Source organism: Equus caballus, chromosome 23 (genome assembly GCF_041296265.1).
Source record: "Equus caballus isolate H_3958 breed thoroughbred chromosome 23, TB-T2T, whole genome shotgun sequence".
NCBI classification, from domain to species: domain Eukaryota; kingdom Metazoa; phylum Chordata; class Mammalia; order Perissodactyla; family Equidae; genus Equus; species Equus caballus.
In genome coordinates, this window is record NC_091706.1 from 63,259,661 (window position 1) to 63,278,534 (window position 18,874).

At 38.9% G+C, this 18,874-nt stretch overlaps 1 protein-coding gene across 7 annotated transcripts in view; it reads right to left on the reverse strand.

Annotated features, from left to right (window-relative positions):
* Positions 1 to 18,874, reverse strand: part of UBAP2 (ubiquitin associated protein 2) — a 120,044-nt gene that overhangs the window by 72,473 nt on the left and 28,697 nt on the right. For 5 of the 7 annotated variants that reach the window (XM_023627472.2, XM_070248764.1, XM_070248763.1 and 2 more), the window contains one exon: positions 10,669 to 10,808. The exons of the other annotated variants lie outside the window; for them this stretch is intronic. In XM_023627472.2, coding sequence (XP_023483240.2) covers positions 10,669 to 10,767 — 99 coding nt within the window. In that variant the 5' untranslated portion in view covers positions 10,768 to 10,808. The remainder of the gene's footprint in view (positions 1 to 10,668; positions 10,809 to 18,874) is intronic. 7 annotated transcript variants of the gene reach the window in all.

An 18,874-nucleotide genomic window follows, 5' to 3' on the forward strand; every position in this document is an offset into this window, starting at 1 on the left:
AACATACAATAAGAGTAAAGGTTACCACTTCCTGGATACACCTTATGCTACTTCTAACTCCTTACAGATATCCTGCAAAGTAAACATCATATCCCATTTTACATTTCAAAAAACTACAGTTTTATCTCTGCATGTGATCCTAGAGAAACACCACTTCAACCAAATGACAAAACTGACCACCACGCTGTAGGACAAACTATGTCCTGTACATCAGAATATGATGCCTTAAGAACAGAGCATCATCACTTCTGGGTATTTCTATCAAAAATACATAATCCTTTTCTGATCATAAGAAAGCATCAGAGAAGCTGAAACCAGGAGACAATCTACAAAATAACTGGCCTATATTCTTCAAATATGTCAATGCCATGAACCAGAGGAAGTTCCACATTAAAGGAGATTGAAGAGAACTGACACTTGAATACAACGAATTATCAAGGACTTAATTAGCTAAAAAGGACATTATTGGGACAATTGGGAAAATACAAATATAAGCTGTAGATCAGATGAGTTGATTTCCTGATTTTTTATAACTATACTGAGATTATATAAAAGAAGGCTTTTGTTTTTTTAAAGATACACACAGGGGCTGGCCCTGTGGCTGAGTGGTTAAGTTTGTGCACTCCACTTCAGCAGCTCAGGGTTTTGCCGGTTCAGATCCTGGGCACAGACATGGCACTGTTCATCGGGCCATGCTGGGATGACGTCCCACATGCCACAGCTACAAGGACCCACAACTGAAAATATATACAACTATGTACCGGGGGGCTTTGGGGAGAAAAAGGAAAAATAAAATCTTAAAAAAAAAAAAAATCTAAAAATACACACAAAAGTATTACAGGGTAAAACAGCACACTTCTGCCATTTACTCTCAAAAGGTTTAGGGGGAAAGGTGTGTGTAGTTTCTCTTTGTAGGAGGAGGAAGAAAAGTATAAAGTAAACATGGTAAAAATAATAACATCTGGGAGTCCTAGATGAAGGATATTCAGGAATGATGTGTACTACCCTTGAAACCGTTCCCTAATTCTCAAGAAAAGTTTTTTTTAAAAACTGAGGTTCAAAGAGACTTAAGTAATTTATCTAACAGGTAAAGTGGCAGACCCAGGGCCCAAACCCAAGTTTCTGATTCAAAAGAGCTCACGGCCTTCAACACCTCTACCATTGGACATGTGCAGAGCAATAAACATTTCATGGAATAAAGCCTTCCCCTCACTCCCAACTTTCTTAGAAAATGCTTCCCTTGGGGCTGGCCTGGTGGCACAGCAGTTAAGTGTGCACATTCCACATGGCAGCCCAGAGTTCGCCGGTTCAGATCCTGGGTGCAGACATGGCACCACTTGGCAAGCCATGCTGTGGTAAGGTGTCCCACATATAAAGTAGAGGAAGATGGCCATAGATGTTAGCTCAGGGCTTGTCTTCCTCAGCAAAAAAAAAAAAAAAAAAAAAAAAAAAAAAGGAGGATCGGAGATGTTAGCTCAGGGTTAATTTTCCTCAAAAAAAGAAAAAGAAAGTACTTTGCAGAGTGATGTCAGGATCATGGGAGAGTGAGCTGTTCGCTTTGTCTCTCACCACTAGGTTATAATTAAACGGATATTCATTAACCAACAGAGGATTCCCTGCACAGCACAAGACATCTGACAGATCCATGCAGCCATGCATCTGAAGGTGGGTGGACTGGATCCCAGAGAGGCAGTCGAAATAAGTGAGTGCACCCCTCCTCCACCCTGGTGGCAGCAATCTAGGTTGCACGTGCTCACATAGCAGCTGGTGTGAGTATAAGAGGAGGCGGGGGCAGTCCAACCCACAAGAACACTTTGCAAGTTGTAGCTCAGCCCATGAGAGTGCCCATAATGCTGAGGCAGCCCCACCTGTGGGAACACTCTCCACCAAGTGGTGCTCAGCCGCCATGAAGGTGCCCCCGCCCCCCACCAAGCACAGCAGCTCATCTGAGCCGCCTGCAAGCACAGAGCTGGCCCACACATGCAAGAAAGCACCCCACCCCACATAGTGCACAAGCTTGACTGGTCCCCAGCCAATGGCAGAGGTCCCAAACCAAACTGATCAGCCATTGGAGCACAGAGGCCCCGCCTGCGTGTGCATGCATGCATGACCTACCAAGTAGCTGCATCCAGAATGCAAACGCAGAGAAGCCCTATTGGCTCAACTTCTAGCAGACAGGGAGAGATGAGAAGACACAGCTCCTGTCCCCTAACCCCAGTGGTGGCAGGCGTAATCTGCGACCTGATACTACCACAAATGCGGCAGCAAAGGATCACTTCGTCTAACACCACGAAGAACTACATTAACATTTCAGAGTAGAAAAAAAGAATAAATCTCCAGAAACCAATCCTGAAGTCACAGAAATTTACAATCTAAATGACAGAGAATTCAAAAGAGTTATCATAAAGTAACTCAATAAGTTACAAGAAAACTCAGAAAAACAGTTCAATGAGCTCAGGAATAAAATTAATGAGTCAGAAGGAATACTTCACCAAAGAAATTAAAACTCTAAAAAGAAGAAAAACAGAAATTCTGGAGAGGAAGAAGACAATTAATGAGATGAGAAATAACCTAGAACCCATAAAAAATAGAGCTGACGTCATGGAGGACAGAATCAGTGATTCAGAGGACAGAAATATAGAAATGCTGCAGGTGGACGAGGAAAGAGACCTAAGATTTTTTTTTTTAAATGATGCAATTCCTCAAGAAATATCCAACTCAAGTAGGAAAAGCAACATAAGGATTGTAGATATTCCAGCGGGAGAAGCAGAGGAGAAAGGAGCAGAGAGCTTGTTCAAAGAAGTAATAGCTGAGAACTTCCCAAATGTGGGGAAAGAACTGGACTTACAAGTATGTGAAGCCAACAGAACTCCTAATTACATTAATGTAAAAACACCTTCTCTGGGGCCAGCCCGGTAGCACAGTGGTTAAGTACACATGCTCTGTTTTGGCAGCCCAGGGTTTGCAGGTTTGGATCCCAGGCACAGACCTACACACCACTCATCAAGCCATGCTGTGGCAACATCCCATACAGCAAACAGAGGAAGACTGGCACAGATGTTACCTCAGGGACAATCTCCTTTAAGCAAAAAGAGGAAGACTGGCAACACTATGTTAGCTCAGGGCCAATCTTCATCACCAAAAAAAAAGATCTTCTCCAAGGCATACACTATTAAAACTGGCAAAAGTCAATGACAAAGAAAAAATATTAAGGGCAGCAAGGCAGAAGAAAACAACCTACAAAAGAAGCCCTAAAAGGCTTTCAGATTTCTCATCAGAAAACTTACAGGATAGGAGAGAATGGAATGATATATTCAAAATACTGAAAGACAAAAACTTTCAGCCAAGAATACTCTATCCAGCAAAACTATCCTTGAGATACAGTCGAGAAACTATCCTTGAGATACAATGGAGAAAGAAAAGCTTTCCCAGATACACAAAAGCTGAGGGAGTTCATCACCACTAGGCCTGCCTTATAAGAAACATTGAAAGGAGCCCTCCCATCTGAAACTAAAAAGGAAATATTTACAAAACCTTTAGCAAGGAGGTAAATAGACAGACTAGGAAAACTGCAGCTCTATATCAGAATAGGTTAGTTATTAAGGGAAAGGGAAAGAATGCATCAAAAGTAACTATGAACACTTCAATATAGTCACAAACTTACAACACAAGAAAGAATAATCTGTGAAAACAATAACTCAGAAGGAAAAGAGGAAAGGGATAGAACTTGCTTACGCTAATGGAAATAAGAGGCTATTAGAAAATGGACTATCTCATCTATGAGATCTTTTACACAAACCTCATAGTAACCACTAAACAAAAAATCAAGGCAGAGCCACAAATCATAAACAAAGAGAAAACTACCACAGAAAAACACCAAACTGAAATGGCAGTCAGAAATACAAGGGAAGAGAAAAAATGGAAATTCAGAACAAATGGAAAACAAGAGCTAAAATAGCAGTACTAAGCCCACATATATCAATAATCACTCTAAAGGTCAATAGACTGAATTCTCGAAGCAAAAGACACAGAGTGTCTGGATGGATTATAAACAAGACCCAACAATATGCCACCTCCAGGAAACACATCTCAGCTCTAAAGACAAACATAGGCTCAGAGTAAAGGGATGGAACATGATACTCCAAGCAAATGGCAAGCAAAAGAAAGCAGGTGTTGTCATACTTATATCAGGCAAAGCAGACTTCAGATAAAAAAAGACAATGAGAGACAAAGAGGGGCAGTATATAATGATAATAGGGACATTCCACCAACAGGACATAACACTTATGAATATATATCCACCGAACACAGAAGCACCAAAGTAAATAAAACAACTATTAATAGACCTAAAGGAAGAAACTGACAGCAATACAATAATAGTAGGGGACCTCAACATCCCACTTACATCAATGGATAGATCATCCAGACAGACAGTCAACAAGGAAACAGTAGCCTTAAATGAAATACTAGACCAGATGTACTTAATATATGGAGCGCGTTCCAACCAAAAACAGCAGAATACACATTCTTCTCAAGTGCACATGGAACATTCTCAAACACAGACCATATGTTAGGACACAAGGCAAGACAATAAATTTAAGAAGATTGAAATCATATGAAGAATCTTTTCGACCATAATGCTTATGAAACTAGAAATCAACTACAAGAAAAAAACTGGGAGAGGCCAGCCCAGTGGTGCAGCAGTTAAGTTTGCACATTCTGCTTTGGCAGCCTGGGGTTCACCAGTTCGGATCCTGGGTGCAGACCTACACATCACTTGTCAAGCCATGCTGTGGCAGGCATCCCACATATAAAATAGAGGAAGATGGGCATGGATGTTAGCTCAGGGCCAGTCTTCCTCAGCAAAACGAGGAATATTGGTGGCAGATGTTAGCTCAGGGCTGATCTTCCTCAAAAAAAGAGAAAGAAATAAAAAACAACTGGGAAAGTCACAAGTATGTGGAGACTAAACAACATGCTACTGAACAACTATTAGATCAATGAAGAACTCAAAGGAGAAATCAAAAAATATCTAGAGACAAGTGAAAATGAAAACACAACATACTAACACTTGTGGGATGCAGCAAAAGCGGTACTAAGAGGGAAATTCACAGCAATACTGGCCTACCTCAACAAAGAAGAAAAAATCTCTAATAAGCAATCTTAAACCACACCTGACAGAACTAGAAAAAGAACAACAAAGCCCAAATTCATCCGAAGGAGGGAAATAATAAAAGTTAGAGCAGAAATAAGTGAAATAGAGACTAAAAAAAACAGGAGAAAGGATCGATGAAACTAAGAGCTGATTCTTTGAGAAGATAAACAAAATTCACAAACTCTCAGCCAGATTCATTACGAAAAAAAGAGAGAAGGCTCAAATAAATAAAATTAGAAATGAAAGAGGAGAAATTACAACAGATACCACAGAAATACAAAGGATAATAAGAGAACACTATGAAAAACTATATGCCAACAAATTGGACAACTCAGAAGAAATGGATAAATTCTTAGACTCATACAATTTCCCAAAACTGACTCAAGAAGAATAGAGAATCTGAATAGACCAATCACAAGTAAAGAGATTGAAACAGTTATCAAAAACCTCCCAAAAAATAAAACTCCAGGACCAGATGGCTTCTCTGGAGAACTGTACCAAACATTCAAAGAAAACGTAATACCTATTATTCTCAAACTATTCCAAAAAATTGAAGAAGATGGAACACATCCTAATTCTTTCTACAAGGCCAGCATTACCCTGATACCAAAACCAGACAAGGACAACACAAACAAGGAAAATTACAGGCCAATATCGCTGATGAACATAGACGCAAAAATGCTCAACAAAATATTGGCAAAATGAATACAGCAATACATTAAAAGGATCACACACCATGATCAAGTGGGATTTATACAAGAGATGCAGGAATGGTTCAACATCTGCAAACCAATCGATGTGATAAACCACATTAACAAAATGAAGATTAAAAGTCATATGATCATCTCAATAGATAAAGAGAAACTATTTGTCAAGATCCACCATACATTTATGATAAAAACTCTCAATATAATGGGCACATCAACATAATAAAAGCGATATATGACAAACCCATAGCCAACATCATACTTAATGGTGAGAAACTGAAAGCCATCCCTCTGAGAACAAGAACAGGAAAAGGGTGCCCCTCTCACTACTCCTCCTATTCACCATAGTACCCGAGGTTCTCACCAGAGCAATTAGGCAAGAAGAAGAAATAAAAGGTATTGGGAGTGGAACAGAAGAAGCAAAACTCTTTTCTCAGATGACATGATTATATATACAGAAAACTCTAAAGAATCCACCAGAAAGCTATTAGAAATAATAACTACAGCAAACTTGCAGGGTACAAAATCAACTTAGGAAAATTAGTTGCTTTTCTAAACATTAATTATGAACTAGCAGAAAGAGAACTCAAGAATACAATCCCATTTACAATCACAACAAAAAGAATAAAATATCTAGGAATAAATTTAACCAAGGAGGTGAAAGACCTATACAAGGAAAACTATAAGACGTTATTCAAAGAAATCAAAGAAGATATAAAGAAATGGAAAGATATTCCACACTCATGGATTGGAAAAACATAGTTAAAATGTCCATATTACCTAAAGCAATCTACAGATTCAACACAATCCCAATCAGAATCCCAATGACATTGTTCACAGAAATAGAACAAAGAATCATATAATTTATAGGGAAGAACAAAAGACTCCAAATAGCCAAAGTGACCCTGAGAAAAAAGAACAAAGCTGGAGGCATCATAATCACTGACTTCAAATATACTACAAAGCTATAGTAATCAAAACAGCATGGTATTGGCACAAAAAGAGACACATAGATCAATGGAACAGAATTGAAAGCACACGCATCTATGGACAGCTAGTCTTAGACAAAGGAGCTGAGAACACACAATGGAGAAAGGAAAGTCTCTTCAATAAATGGTGGGAAAACCAGACAGCCACGTGCAAAAGAATGAAGGTAGACTATAATCTACATACACAAAAATTAACTCAAAATGGATTAAAGACTTGAATGTAAGACCTGAAACCACAAAACTCCTAGAAGAAAATATAGGCCAGTACATTCTGACATCGGTCTTAACAACATCTTTTTGAATACCATGTCTACTCACACAAGGAAAACAAAAGAAAAAATTAACAACTGAGACTACTTCAGACTAAAGAGCTTCTGCAAGGCAAAGGAAACCAGGAACAAAATGAGAAAACAACACACCAAGTGGGAGAAAATATTTGCAAGTCATACATCCAACAAGGAGTTAATAGCCAAACCATATAAAGAACTCATACAGCTCAACAACAAAAAGACAAACCACCTGATCAAAAAATGGGCAGAGGATATAAACAGACATTTTTCCAAAGAAGATATACAGATGGCTAACAGGCACATGAAAAGATGTTCGTCACTAATTATCAGGGAAAGGCAAATCAAAACTACAGTGAGATATCACCTCATACCCATCAGAATGGCTATAATTAACAGGACAAGAATTAACAGGTGTTGAAGAGGATGTGGAGAAAAGGGAAATTTCATACACTGCTGGTGGGGATGCAAACTGGTGTGGCCACTATGGAAAACAGTTTGGAGATTTCTCAAAGAATTAAAAATAGAAATACCATATGATCAAGCTATCCCACTACTGGGTATTTATCCAAAGAACTTGAAATCAACAATACAAAGAGAGTTATGCACCCCTACGTTCACTGCTGCATTATTCATAACAGCCAACATGTGGAACCAACCCAAGTGCCCATAAACTGATGAATGGATAAAGAAGACGTGGTGGGGGCTAGCCCAGTGGCCAAGTGGTTAAGTTCACACACTCCACTTCAGCAGCCCAGGGTTTTGCTAGTTTGTATCCTGGGCTTGGACATGGCACCACTCATCAGGCCATGCTGAAATGGCACCCCACAAAGCACAACCAGAGCGACTTACAACTAGAATATACAACTATGTATTCGGGGCTTTAGGGAGAAGAAGAAGGAGGGGAAAAAAAAGAAGACATGGTATCTGTGTGTGTGTGTACAAAATGGAATACTACTCAGCCATTAAAAAAAGACAAAATCGTCCCATTTGCAACAACATAGATGGACCTTGAGGGTGTTATGTTAAGTGAAGTAAACCAGACAGAGAGAGACAAACACCATATGATTTCACTCATATGTGGAAGATAAACACATGGATAAAGAGAACAGATTAGTGGTTACAGAGGAGAAGGGGGTAGGGGGTAGGCAAAAGGGGAAAAGGGGCACATATGTACGGTGACAGATAAAAACTAGACTATTGGTGATCAGCACAATGCAATCTATACAGAAACTGATATATAATAATGTACACCTGAAATTATACAATGTTATAAACCAATATGACCTCAATAAAATAAAAAAAGAAAAATGCCCCAAGCCTGAGCAAAGGAATAAGTTTTAGACTTAGGTCAAAAGTCAAGGATTTTCGACATCTTAAGATGCAAAAGTGAACAAAAGAGAAATGAAAAAAATAAATAACCCCTCAAAAACAGAAAGAAAATATTTCCCAGAATGTTACTAAAACTGCTTTTTTGAGAAATTCTCACAATATTTTTTTAAAAAGGAAAATTAGGAATCTAAGTGTCTAGGAACCCTTCCACAACTCAGTGGGCAGCTTTTTCTTCTAATTAGATAAAATGAGCCATGCCCAAAAGGCCTATGGAAAAACTATCAGTGACAAGCCTCAGGAGGAACAAAGCCCTCCGTCTTCCAGTCTGGAGACTTTATTCTCTGGAAATCAGCCCAAGGACTTTATTTGGGTGGGAGATGGAGACACTTTACATTCTTAACATTTCATTTGGGCCTCCTTCAAAAAAAAAATCACACTTTTCATTGTTACTGATTTGATAAGAAAATAAAATGTCTTTGTTTTAATTTATATTTCTGTGATTACTAGCAGGGTTGCACCTGTGACTACTCGTAACTTGTATTACTTCTTTGCTAAGAGGCTATTCATAAACAAACATTTTCTTAAGCATTCATCTTTAAAGGGAGGACCTAGTCCAATAGTCCAAATTTTTCCAATAACAGACAGTCTTTCTTGATTAGTTGTGAACAAATATCTATGAGAGTAAATGTATTTAGGAGCAACCACAGAAAAGCAGAGATGTATATCTGTTGAGAGCAGCAAAATAAAAGGCTAACCTTATACTGAAAAATGTGATACAACAATTAAGCAGAGTCTACTACCTGTGCCCCTTGATATCAACAGGCACCTAGGTATGAATGATTATCAAAAAGCACTTGTAGGGGGGGAAAAAGAAAAAAAAACTTCCAAGGGCCAGCCCCATAGCCGAGTAGTTAGTTTTGCGCACTCTGCTTTGGTGGCCCAGAGTTTCTCCGGTCCAAGTCCTGGGCATGGACATGGCACCACTTGTCAAGCCACACTGAGGCAGCATCCCACATGCCACAACTAGTAGGACCCACAGCTAAAAATACACAACTATGTACCCAGGGGGCTTTGGGAGAAAAAGAAAAACGAAAAAAAAACACTTCCATGTAATACTCTTTGAGAGATACAATAAAGATTGGAACTAATTAAAAAAAAAAAGTACTTGTGGGGCCTGCACAGACCTACACCACTCATCAGCAGCTGCGCTGTGGCAGAGACCCACATACAAAATACAGGAAGATTGGCACAGATGTTAGCTCAGGGCAAATCTTCCTCAGCAAAAAAAAAAAAAAAAAGGACTTGTAATTAGCTATCAAAGTATATTTAAATCACCAATCCGAAATTATTATGGACTGCATAAAGTTTATTTACCCCCATAGCACCTCTGAAAAAGGGTTTGCCAATCTAGTCAATAACATTAATAGAATGCTGAAGTTCGTACCAGGTACTGTGCTTAGCATTTTATTTGGATTGTCTCACTTCATTTAAAATAATAATGCAAACAAGTTGAGAAGGAGGGACTATGTAACATTCAATATGTTATACAATGGGCCTTGTTAATTAAAAGCCTTTCTAAGACTAAAGCACTCTTCCCAGGTAATGATGCTTGAAAAAGGCACCTTTTTGTAAGTCTCTTCTCTACTTCAGAGTATTACTTCTCCACATATTTGGACTTTCCTATTACACTCCAGGGAAATTCCTAGATTAATAATAAAGGAAAGGAGAGGGCCTTGATGCTAATAGGTAGCAGGGAGAAGTATAGGATTAAATAGTTAAGAGCAACATCCAACTGTACCAGAATCAATGACATTTCCTCTTTTCTATTATATACTACCTACTTGTTAAAAACAGGGCTCAAAATCCTAAGGTTTCCGGGGCTGGCCCCGTGGCCAAGTGGTTAAGTTTGCACGCTCCGCTGCCGGCAGCCCAGTGTTTCACTGGTTCGAATCCTGGGCGCGGACATGGCACTGCTCATCAAACCACGCTGAGGCAGCGTCCCACATGCCACAACTAGAAGGACCCACAACGAAGAATATACAACTATGTACTGGGGGGCTTTGGGGAGAAAAAGGAAAAAAAAAAATCTTAAAAAAAAAAAATCCTAAGGTTTCCTACAAATGAGAACATTAAAGCATATGTGCTCCCTTAATTTCTGTAATTCTAAACAAGGTAAACAAGAGTTCCACAAAACTTACCTGCACTACTTGTTTCTGTAGCTGTGTTGCCTGTGTCACTGAAATCTGCGTTTTTTCTCGTGCACCTCGGAACCGGTCACTGCTCACCGAAGTCATCATATACAGTATATACAAAATAACGTATGTACAAAATAGAAAATCTGCAAGAAAGCAGGCATGGTAAGCATAACTTCCAAATCACAGTAAAAGGCAAGGACAAAACTCAGGGATAAGGAGGGAACATGAGGTAAAATATAAAGGTTCTCTAGAATACAAATTCTCAAGAAACAACCCGTAAGGATCGTTAGATTTTTCCTGGCAGTGCTTAAGCCAACTTTATTAATGCAATCTAAAAGTCTATGGTTTACGATTATAGTAATTCTAAACAGAAATCTCAAATATTACCGCTTTTAACCAGCAATTATTTTATCACTATATATAGTTTTATCTGCCTCTTCCCATTTGCAGCTGGTATTTAAACCTAAAGGCAACACTGTATCCAGCCAAGATCTGGCCTGGCAACAAACCAATTCAAAATGCGATGTCCAGGAACAAGCTATACCTAAACACAAAAACCACTTCTAAACAATAAATCTTCCAAGGAGACCAGAAAATTGTGCACATAATTCTCATTTATTTATTCAACAAATATACTAAGTGCCAAGCATGTGACTAAATATAACACGCCATTAAAACATGATTACAACAATCATGAAATATCATTTCACACCCATTAGGATGGCTATTATAATGAAAAATTAAAAATAGAAAATAAGTTTTGGCAAGGACGCAGAGAAATTGGAACCTATACTGCTGGTGAGAATGCAAAACGGTGCACCCACTATGGAAAACAGTATGGCAGGTCCTCAAAAAAATTAAAAATAGAATTACCATCTGATCCAGTAATTCGACTCCTTGGTATAGACCCCAAAAAACTGAAAGTAGGGTCTTGAAGTGAGATTTGTACGCCCATGTTCATAGCAGCATTACTCTCAATAGCTAAAAAGGGGAAGCAACCCAAGCTCCTATCAACAGATGAACAGGTAAGCACACATGGTATATACATACAATTGAATACTATTCAGCCTTAAAAAGGAAGAAAATTCTGACATATTCTAAAACATGGACTAACCTTGAGGACATTATGCCAAGTGAAAGAAGCCAGTCACAAAAGGACAAAACTCTATGACCCTGCTTATACGAGTTACCTAGAATAGTCAAACTCATAGTCAAAGTTGAATTAGTGGTTACAGAGGCTGGAAACAGGGGGATGGGGAGTTATTCTTTAAAGGGTATAGAGTTTCCATCTGGAAGACAGCGAGTTCTGAAGACAGATGGTGGGGATGGTCATAAAGTCACGTGCATGTACATAATGCCAGAGAAATATACACTTTAAAATGGTTAAAATGGTAAATTTTGTTACGCATATTTTACCCCGATTTTAAAAAGCAGTGCAGCAATGCCTTAAAAGTTTACTTTCCAACCTAGAATTCTACACTCAGCAAAACACTCATCAATGTGAAGGCAGAAACAAGTTGTGTTCACATATGCAGTATCTCATAAACTCAGAAAGCTCCTGGAACAGACAAAAACAAAAGAACAAACCAAGAAGAGGCCATGTGCAACTGACACCATGAACTACCTCCCAAAATCCATTCACAACATACTATTTTTCCCTCGCCATTCATCCTCTTTAAAGAGGGTGAAAGCTAAATTTCTCAGCCCCCTTTTAGCTTGGGATGGCTATAGGCCACTTTTCTAAAAAATCATCTGAATATTCATAGCACCTTTATTCACAGTTCCCAAAAACTGGAAATAAGCCAAATGCCCTTCAAAGGGTGAAGAATGTGAAGCACAGCCATACAACTGAATATTACTCAGCAATAAAAAAGGAATCAACGACTGATGCACACAACAACATGGATGAGTTTCACATACATTACGCTAAGTGAAACAAGCCCGACTCGAAAGGCTGCATACTGTATAATCATACTTTTATGACATTCTGGAAAAGACAAAACTATAGAGACAGAAAACAGATCACTGGTTGCTGAGAACTTGAGACTAACAAGGGGGTCCAAACCAGGAGAGAGGAGGTTCCCCCAAATGGCAGCCAAAAACATCAAGATGACAGCTGTGCAGGAGGCCCATAGAGCAACCAAATCTAACCGGAGCAGGACAAGAGAGGGTTTGACCATCCTAAGAAGGTACTTTGCACATATGAAATAAAGTACAGAGATGGGGGCTGGCCTGCTGGTGCAGCAGTTAAGTTTGCACGCCGCACTTTGGCAGGCCAGGGTTCGCCGGTTCACATTCCAGGTGTGGACTCACGCACCACTTATCAAGCCATGCTGCGGCAGGCGTCCCACATAGAAAGTAGAGGAAAATGGGCACAGATGTTGGCTCAGGGCCAATCTTACTCAGCAAAAAGAGGAGGATTGGTGGCAGATGTTAGTTCGGGCTAATCTTCCTCAAAAAAAAAAAGTACAGAGATGAATCAGTGGGGGTACAAGGCAACTTAAGCAACTGTGAAAAAAAACATTAAGTCCAAAAAGAAGGGCAGGATGGCTCAACTGTGAGTAAAATTTATATGGTTGTAATATGAACAGTAAATACTGATCTAACCAAAAATTATTACATAAGACTGGGGGGACAGAAGGAGAAAATATAAATATAAACTGAGAAAAAAAGGGGGAGGGGAGGACATAAATAGCAGAAGAAACACCTAAGAGTTGAAAGTGACTGCTTCTGAAGAATGAGATCCAGAAATAAGTCAAAACAGGGCAGGGGATTATTGTGGATATACAGAACTTGCTGAAAAACAGTAACTTTTTATTCAAATTTACTGTGTGCTCACCACCAAGCCAAACGTTTTAGATACATTATTCCCTGTAATCCTCAACAACACTCTATAGGAACTTGGCACAATCGCCATTTTAAGAACCAGAAATAAAACTTGGAAAGATTCTACACAGAAGATGTAATATAGCAAGTCTTGACTGCTTATTTCCTGGGGTACAGAGCCTACAAACCAAACTAGATACTAAATTACAAAATAACTTGTTGCCTTCATAATCCTAAACTAGCAAAATAATGGCAAAAGGCCAGGCTGTAGGAAACATAACTCTTATTAAAACAAGCCATGCAGCATCCAGCTGAAGACAAGGCAGCACCCCAAGCACAAGACCTATAGCTAGAGACACTACAATTTACAGCCCTTCTATAGCATGCCTTACCATCTCCCTAACTTTTCCTGATGTCATATAAACTCAAAACCAGCAATGTTGAACAACATAAACATTTAAAATGACATGGAAGTAAAACCTTTTATATTTTCAAACATTTTAAATCACCGCTTGAATCAAATGTCCGTTGGAACTCTACAACTGGTATTGTAGAAATCACTGATGACCACTGCGAATACGGTTTTGGTACAGTGGTGAGGAAAAGGCCAAGGTGAGTGAGGAACAGAGACAGCAAACTAACCGTACTTGCAAGAGGTGGTAGCTGGAAGGTGATACAGAGCATCAAAGAGGAATTTGGCACAGATGGGGTACACAACAAGTCTAACATCCTGTAAGTCCATGAGGACAGTGATTGTATCTGTCCTGTTACCTTTGGTCTTCCAGGGCCTAACACAGGATATGAGCTTAATTTATCCATATATATTTACTGAATAAAAGAGGCCTATCTTTAAGCTAAAGAGGAGAAAATTGAGAGGCAATAAATTGAGATAGTGATAAAGCGAAATCATTCACTTGGACAAGAAGAGTGATTCCTCTCCCAAGTCTAGCAGAACGAAGAAAAGGGCAGGTATGGCACCAGCTAAATTTTTAGAGATTAGGAAAGACAGCCAGTGGAGTCTGTTGTACCTGTCTTTACTACGTGAGTAAAACAGACAAAGCCATCTGCAGAGATTGAGTACTAGATGGGGGGGTTGGCAGGTGGAGGAATGTAAGAAAATGGCAAAGGTTTGTAACAGTTACTAAGTGACTATGAGAGGAAGCTGATAGAAAACAAGTAAAAAGAAGTGAAGAGTGACACTGGGGATCCCAACCAAAAACAGCTATCTTGAGTATCTAGTGGCACTAATCCATGTTACCATGAAAGCAACTGAAACGTCAAAAATTCAGGATCACAACTTAATTGAATACAAGGAAGATGAGGGTTAAGATGAATAGATCCCTTGTTGAAGCATCCCACAAAACAAAAAGGATTTGAATTTTAAACTAGAAAAAGTCCATTTATTCAAGGCACAGATGACGTCGCCAGGCGAAGAGCTGCTCATATCTACCTCTAACACTGGCGCCTTTCCCATAAGCTTCAAGCTTCAACACATATTTCAAAACATTCCTTCCTAAAGAACGCTCTCCAGGTTATTAGAAACCCAGCTGCCAGATTCATCTCTCACAACCTCACCAAAGGAAAAAATAATATTTAAAAATAATGTTTTTCATTAAAGATGCATTTTATCCTAATATGGTGACTCTTAACCTTTTGGGTCATTAAGTATTTAGACAACTTGATGAAAACTATGGACCGTCTCCTCAGAAAAATGCATATGCACACAAAATTCTGCCCAAAATTTCAGGAGGTTTACATCTCCCATAATCCCGTCCATGGGCAACCCCACTCCACCCCCTCAATGCCCACGGTCACCCAGGCTAAAAACCTCGCTCGAAGAAGTCAGCAAAGCTCTAAAATATACTTAAAGCTTAAAGATATTCCTGATCAGGCAAAATTAAAATATAACTCCTAATTTGGTCATGAAACAAAATCTTTTAATTCACACACTTTTCTAATGGACTAAATCCCCTAAAAACAAGGCACCCGCTTTGCTCCCAAAGGAACAATCAGGAGAAAACTCATACTCTCTGGCCCTCAATAAACTTACACCTAGTCTTAGTATTTAATCAACGCACTACCTATTATCCTTTCTGGAGAAACTGGTTGTCAAGATCTGCTGAGATGGTACAAACCCCACCATTAATGGAAATGTTCAACATCTGCTGTTCTAGATGAACATACATCATCAGTGGGAAAACCTACACATCTTTCCCTCCGAACCACATTTAAGAGCATAAATTGGAGACAGACCAACCCTCTATGACCTACAAATATCTGCTCAAATCAACTGGCCTAAAAATGGCACAGGAAACGATCACGTTACTTCATATAAAATTTTGTTCAAATGTTGCCCCTACAAGATTGAAAATTAAAGTTAAAATTGGGATTTAACACTACCACTTACAAGATGAGTCACTTGATGAGAAGTCCAGGAAAGAGGCATACCGCGCTGCCCTGACTGATCCAACCCAATCCCTTAGCTGTATGACACCCACCCCCTTAGGAAGCCCAGACACTTATCATCAGCCTCCTTCAGGTCCTCTGTTTAAAGAACCGGAGTTCACTCTCTGCTGCCAAGGCCTAAGACAGGGGAAGCATTATGTACGAAACCAGCGTTCTCCAAAGCAGAATCATAAACCTGCTAAGATTTTGGCTTGGCTCTGTCATTGCTCCAACAGCTCCCTCAAGGCATCTGAACTTGCAGGAACTTTGTCTCCAGAAAATAGAGGTGTCAAAACAAAGGGTGGGAGAGGAGTTGAAAACAGAAATCCAATTCCAATGACCAAATATGAAATGTTACATCAAGTTAAAGAAAAAGCTGAAAAGGGAAAGAGGCTCTATATGGTAGGATGAAAATTCTAATTTAGAATAGTCATAACATTTTGTGCTGTAGGGAACATGTAAAAAGTTTTAAGAACCCATTTTAGTAACAAATGATTTTTACAAAGAGATAGCAGTAAAGCAAGATACCCACTTGGAAACAATTTCCTTAATATTCTTTCAGTCAACAAAAGGAAAATTTCTCAATCATATTTCTCAAGAAGCCTCCATTGCCCATTAAAGTACCCATTTTTTATTTATTTATTTGTAACTAAATAAATAAGCAAGTAAGCAGGCACCTCTGTATCTATGCTCATTTCTACCCAGATAATAACCATCAGGGCCTGAAATTCTTATTTCCCTCAGCCTTGCACTCTACCACCATCCCAACAGTATCTTCCATCCACAGCTCCTGGCAAAGGTTAAAGGTTCTGGGTCTACAAGAGGTACTTCTCAACAAAAAATACAAAATACAAATGATAACATCCTGGACTGAAACCAGGAATGATGGAGTCACCCATAAGAGCTTAGAGACAGTTTTGAAAGGACCTTGCTTTCCAAGTGTATGATTCAGAGGAATGAGGAGCATTAGTTAAAAATGAAAGGCAATGCTACACACTACTACTCCTCACTGAGAGGAATGACAGGGTGAAGGGACTGAGCCAGCCGAAGAAAATGACAAAATATCTCTACCCCCAGTGTGAGGAATGACCTACTTGGCAGGCAATGGGCAAACAAAAAGGCTTGACTGGAATCTGTGGACTTGGGGAGAAGTCTGTTAAGAAAGATAAGTTCCATGCAGACTCACTTCTACACTATAATCTTAAGGAAAGCAAGAGGGACTGCACATGTGGGGTAAATCCACACATCAAAGAAATAAGGCACAATTTGTGAATAAAGAGACTAAAGGACAACAATCCTGGACATCAACAGGATTTCTGCTGTTAAAAAATACATACTCATTTTATCTTTTTCTCAAAAAGTGGCTCGTGGGGCCAACCCATGGCCAAGTGGTTCAGCTCGTGCACTCCGCTTTGGCAGCCCAGGGTTTCGCTGGTTCGGATCCTGGGCGCGGACATGGCACCGCTCGTCAGGCCATGCTGAGGCGGCGTCCCACGTGCCACAGCTAGAAGGACCCACAACTAGAAAATATACAACTGTGTGCTAGGGGGATTTGGGGAGAAAAGCAGGAAAAAAAAAAAAGTGGCTCGTGAAATCAACCCCAGATAAATCTGACAAACTGAGCAGAAAACACAAGAAATATAAGTTCAAGGCTTCTATGGGCTAGTTCTGTGGTCAAAAAACATTTATGAAAAGGGCTTAAGAATTACAAGTAGAACTAAGGTCAATCAGCACATTACAAACATCCAAATTGGTAGAATAGAGCCATTCCTAGCAAAGCTAAGCACACTTTTAATATTCAGAACTGAAAACTCATTATTAGTAGTAACAATTGCCATTGTATTATCAGACGCTCCAAGATCCAATTTAATTCCTAATTATCACATTATCTGCCCAAGGCAGGCACTATGATATCTATTTTATAGGTGAAGAAATAAATCTATCACACAGACCCACAGCAAGTAAAAATAAGTAAGCAAGTTGTGATGTATAAGTCCATCTTGATGCCAAAGTTTGGACTCTTTCCACTATTTTGCACATTCTATCTCATTAATAAGTTCTCTTTAGAAAACTGTGGATCCAAGACATTTAAAACTTAAATGCATCCAGTAGTTGCACAACAATATGAATGTACTTAATGTTACTGAACTGTATACCTTGAAACGGTTAAAAAGGTAAATTTTATGTTACATATATTTTACCACAAATGAAAAAAATCAACGCACCCAACAGTTTTGCCCACAATTACTACCAAATAATTAAAGAACAAGTAATTCTAATTGTTCAGAAACTATTTCAGAATATTAAAGAGGCAAAACGTGAGAATGAAAACATGAGAATGAAATAGCTTTGATACTAGAACTTGATAAGGACAGTATGAGAAACAATAATTATAAACCAATCTCACCTACAGATATACCTGTAAAAACTCTAAACTGAATCCAGCATCGTATAAAAAAGAAAATACATCACAACCATGTCCAGAATGTCCCAGGAATAAGTTTGGCTTAACAAATGAAAAATCATTTACTAAAATCACCAACTTTACAAAATAAAGGGAAAAAAATTATGATCATACAAGCATCTCAATAGAGAAAAGGCAATGATAAAATTCACCATTCATTCAAAATAAAAATTCTTAGAAAACAAGAATACTTCTTTGACTTGATAAGGGTATCTACATAAACCCACAATAAACATCACACTGAAAACTCTAATGTTAAAAGCATTCTTTTAAGATGACAAAAATAAACAACAAAAAACAGGAGCAGTTGCTATGATCGCTTCTATTTAACACTGCATTGGAGGTCCTAGTTAGACCACTAGGACAAGGAAAAGACACACAAAGATTAGAAAGTAATACTTTTAAAAGATCACACTTAAAAGTGTTAGCTCTCCCTCAACTACACATTCAACGTAATTCCCATCAAAATTCTAA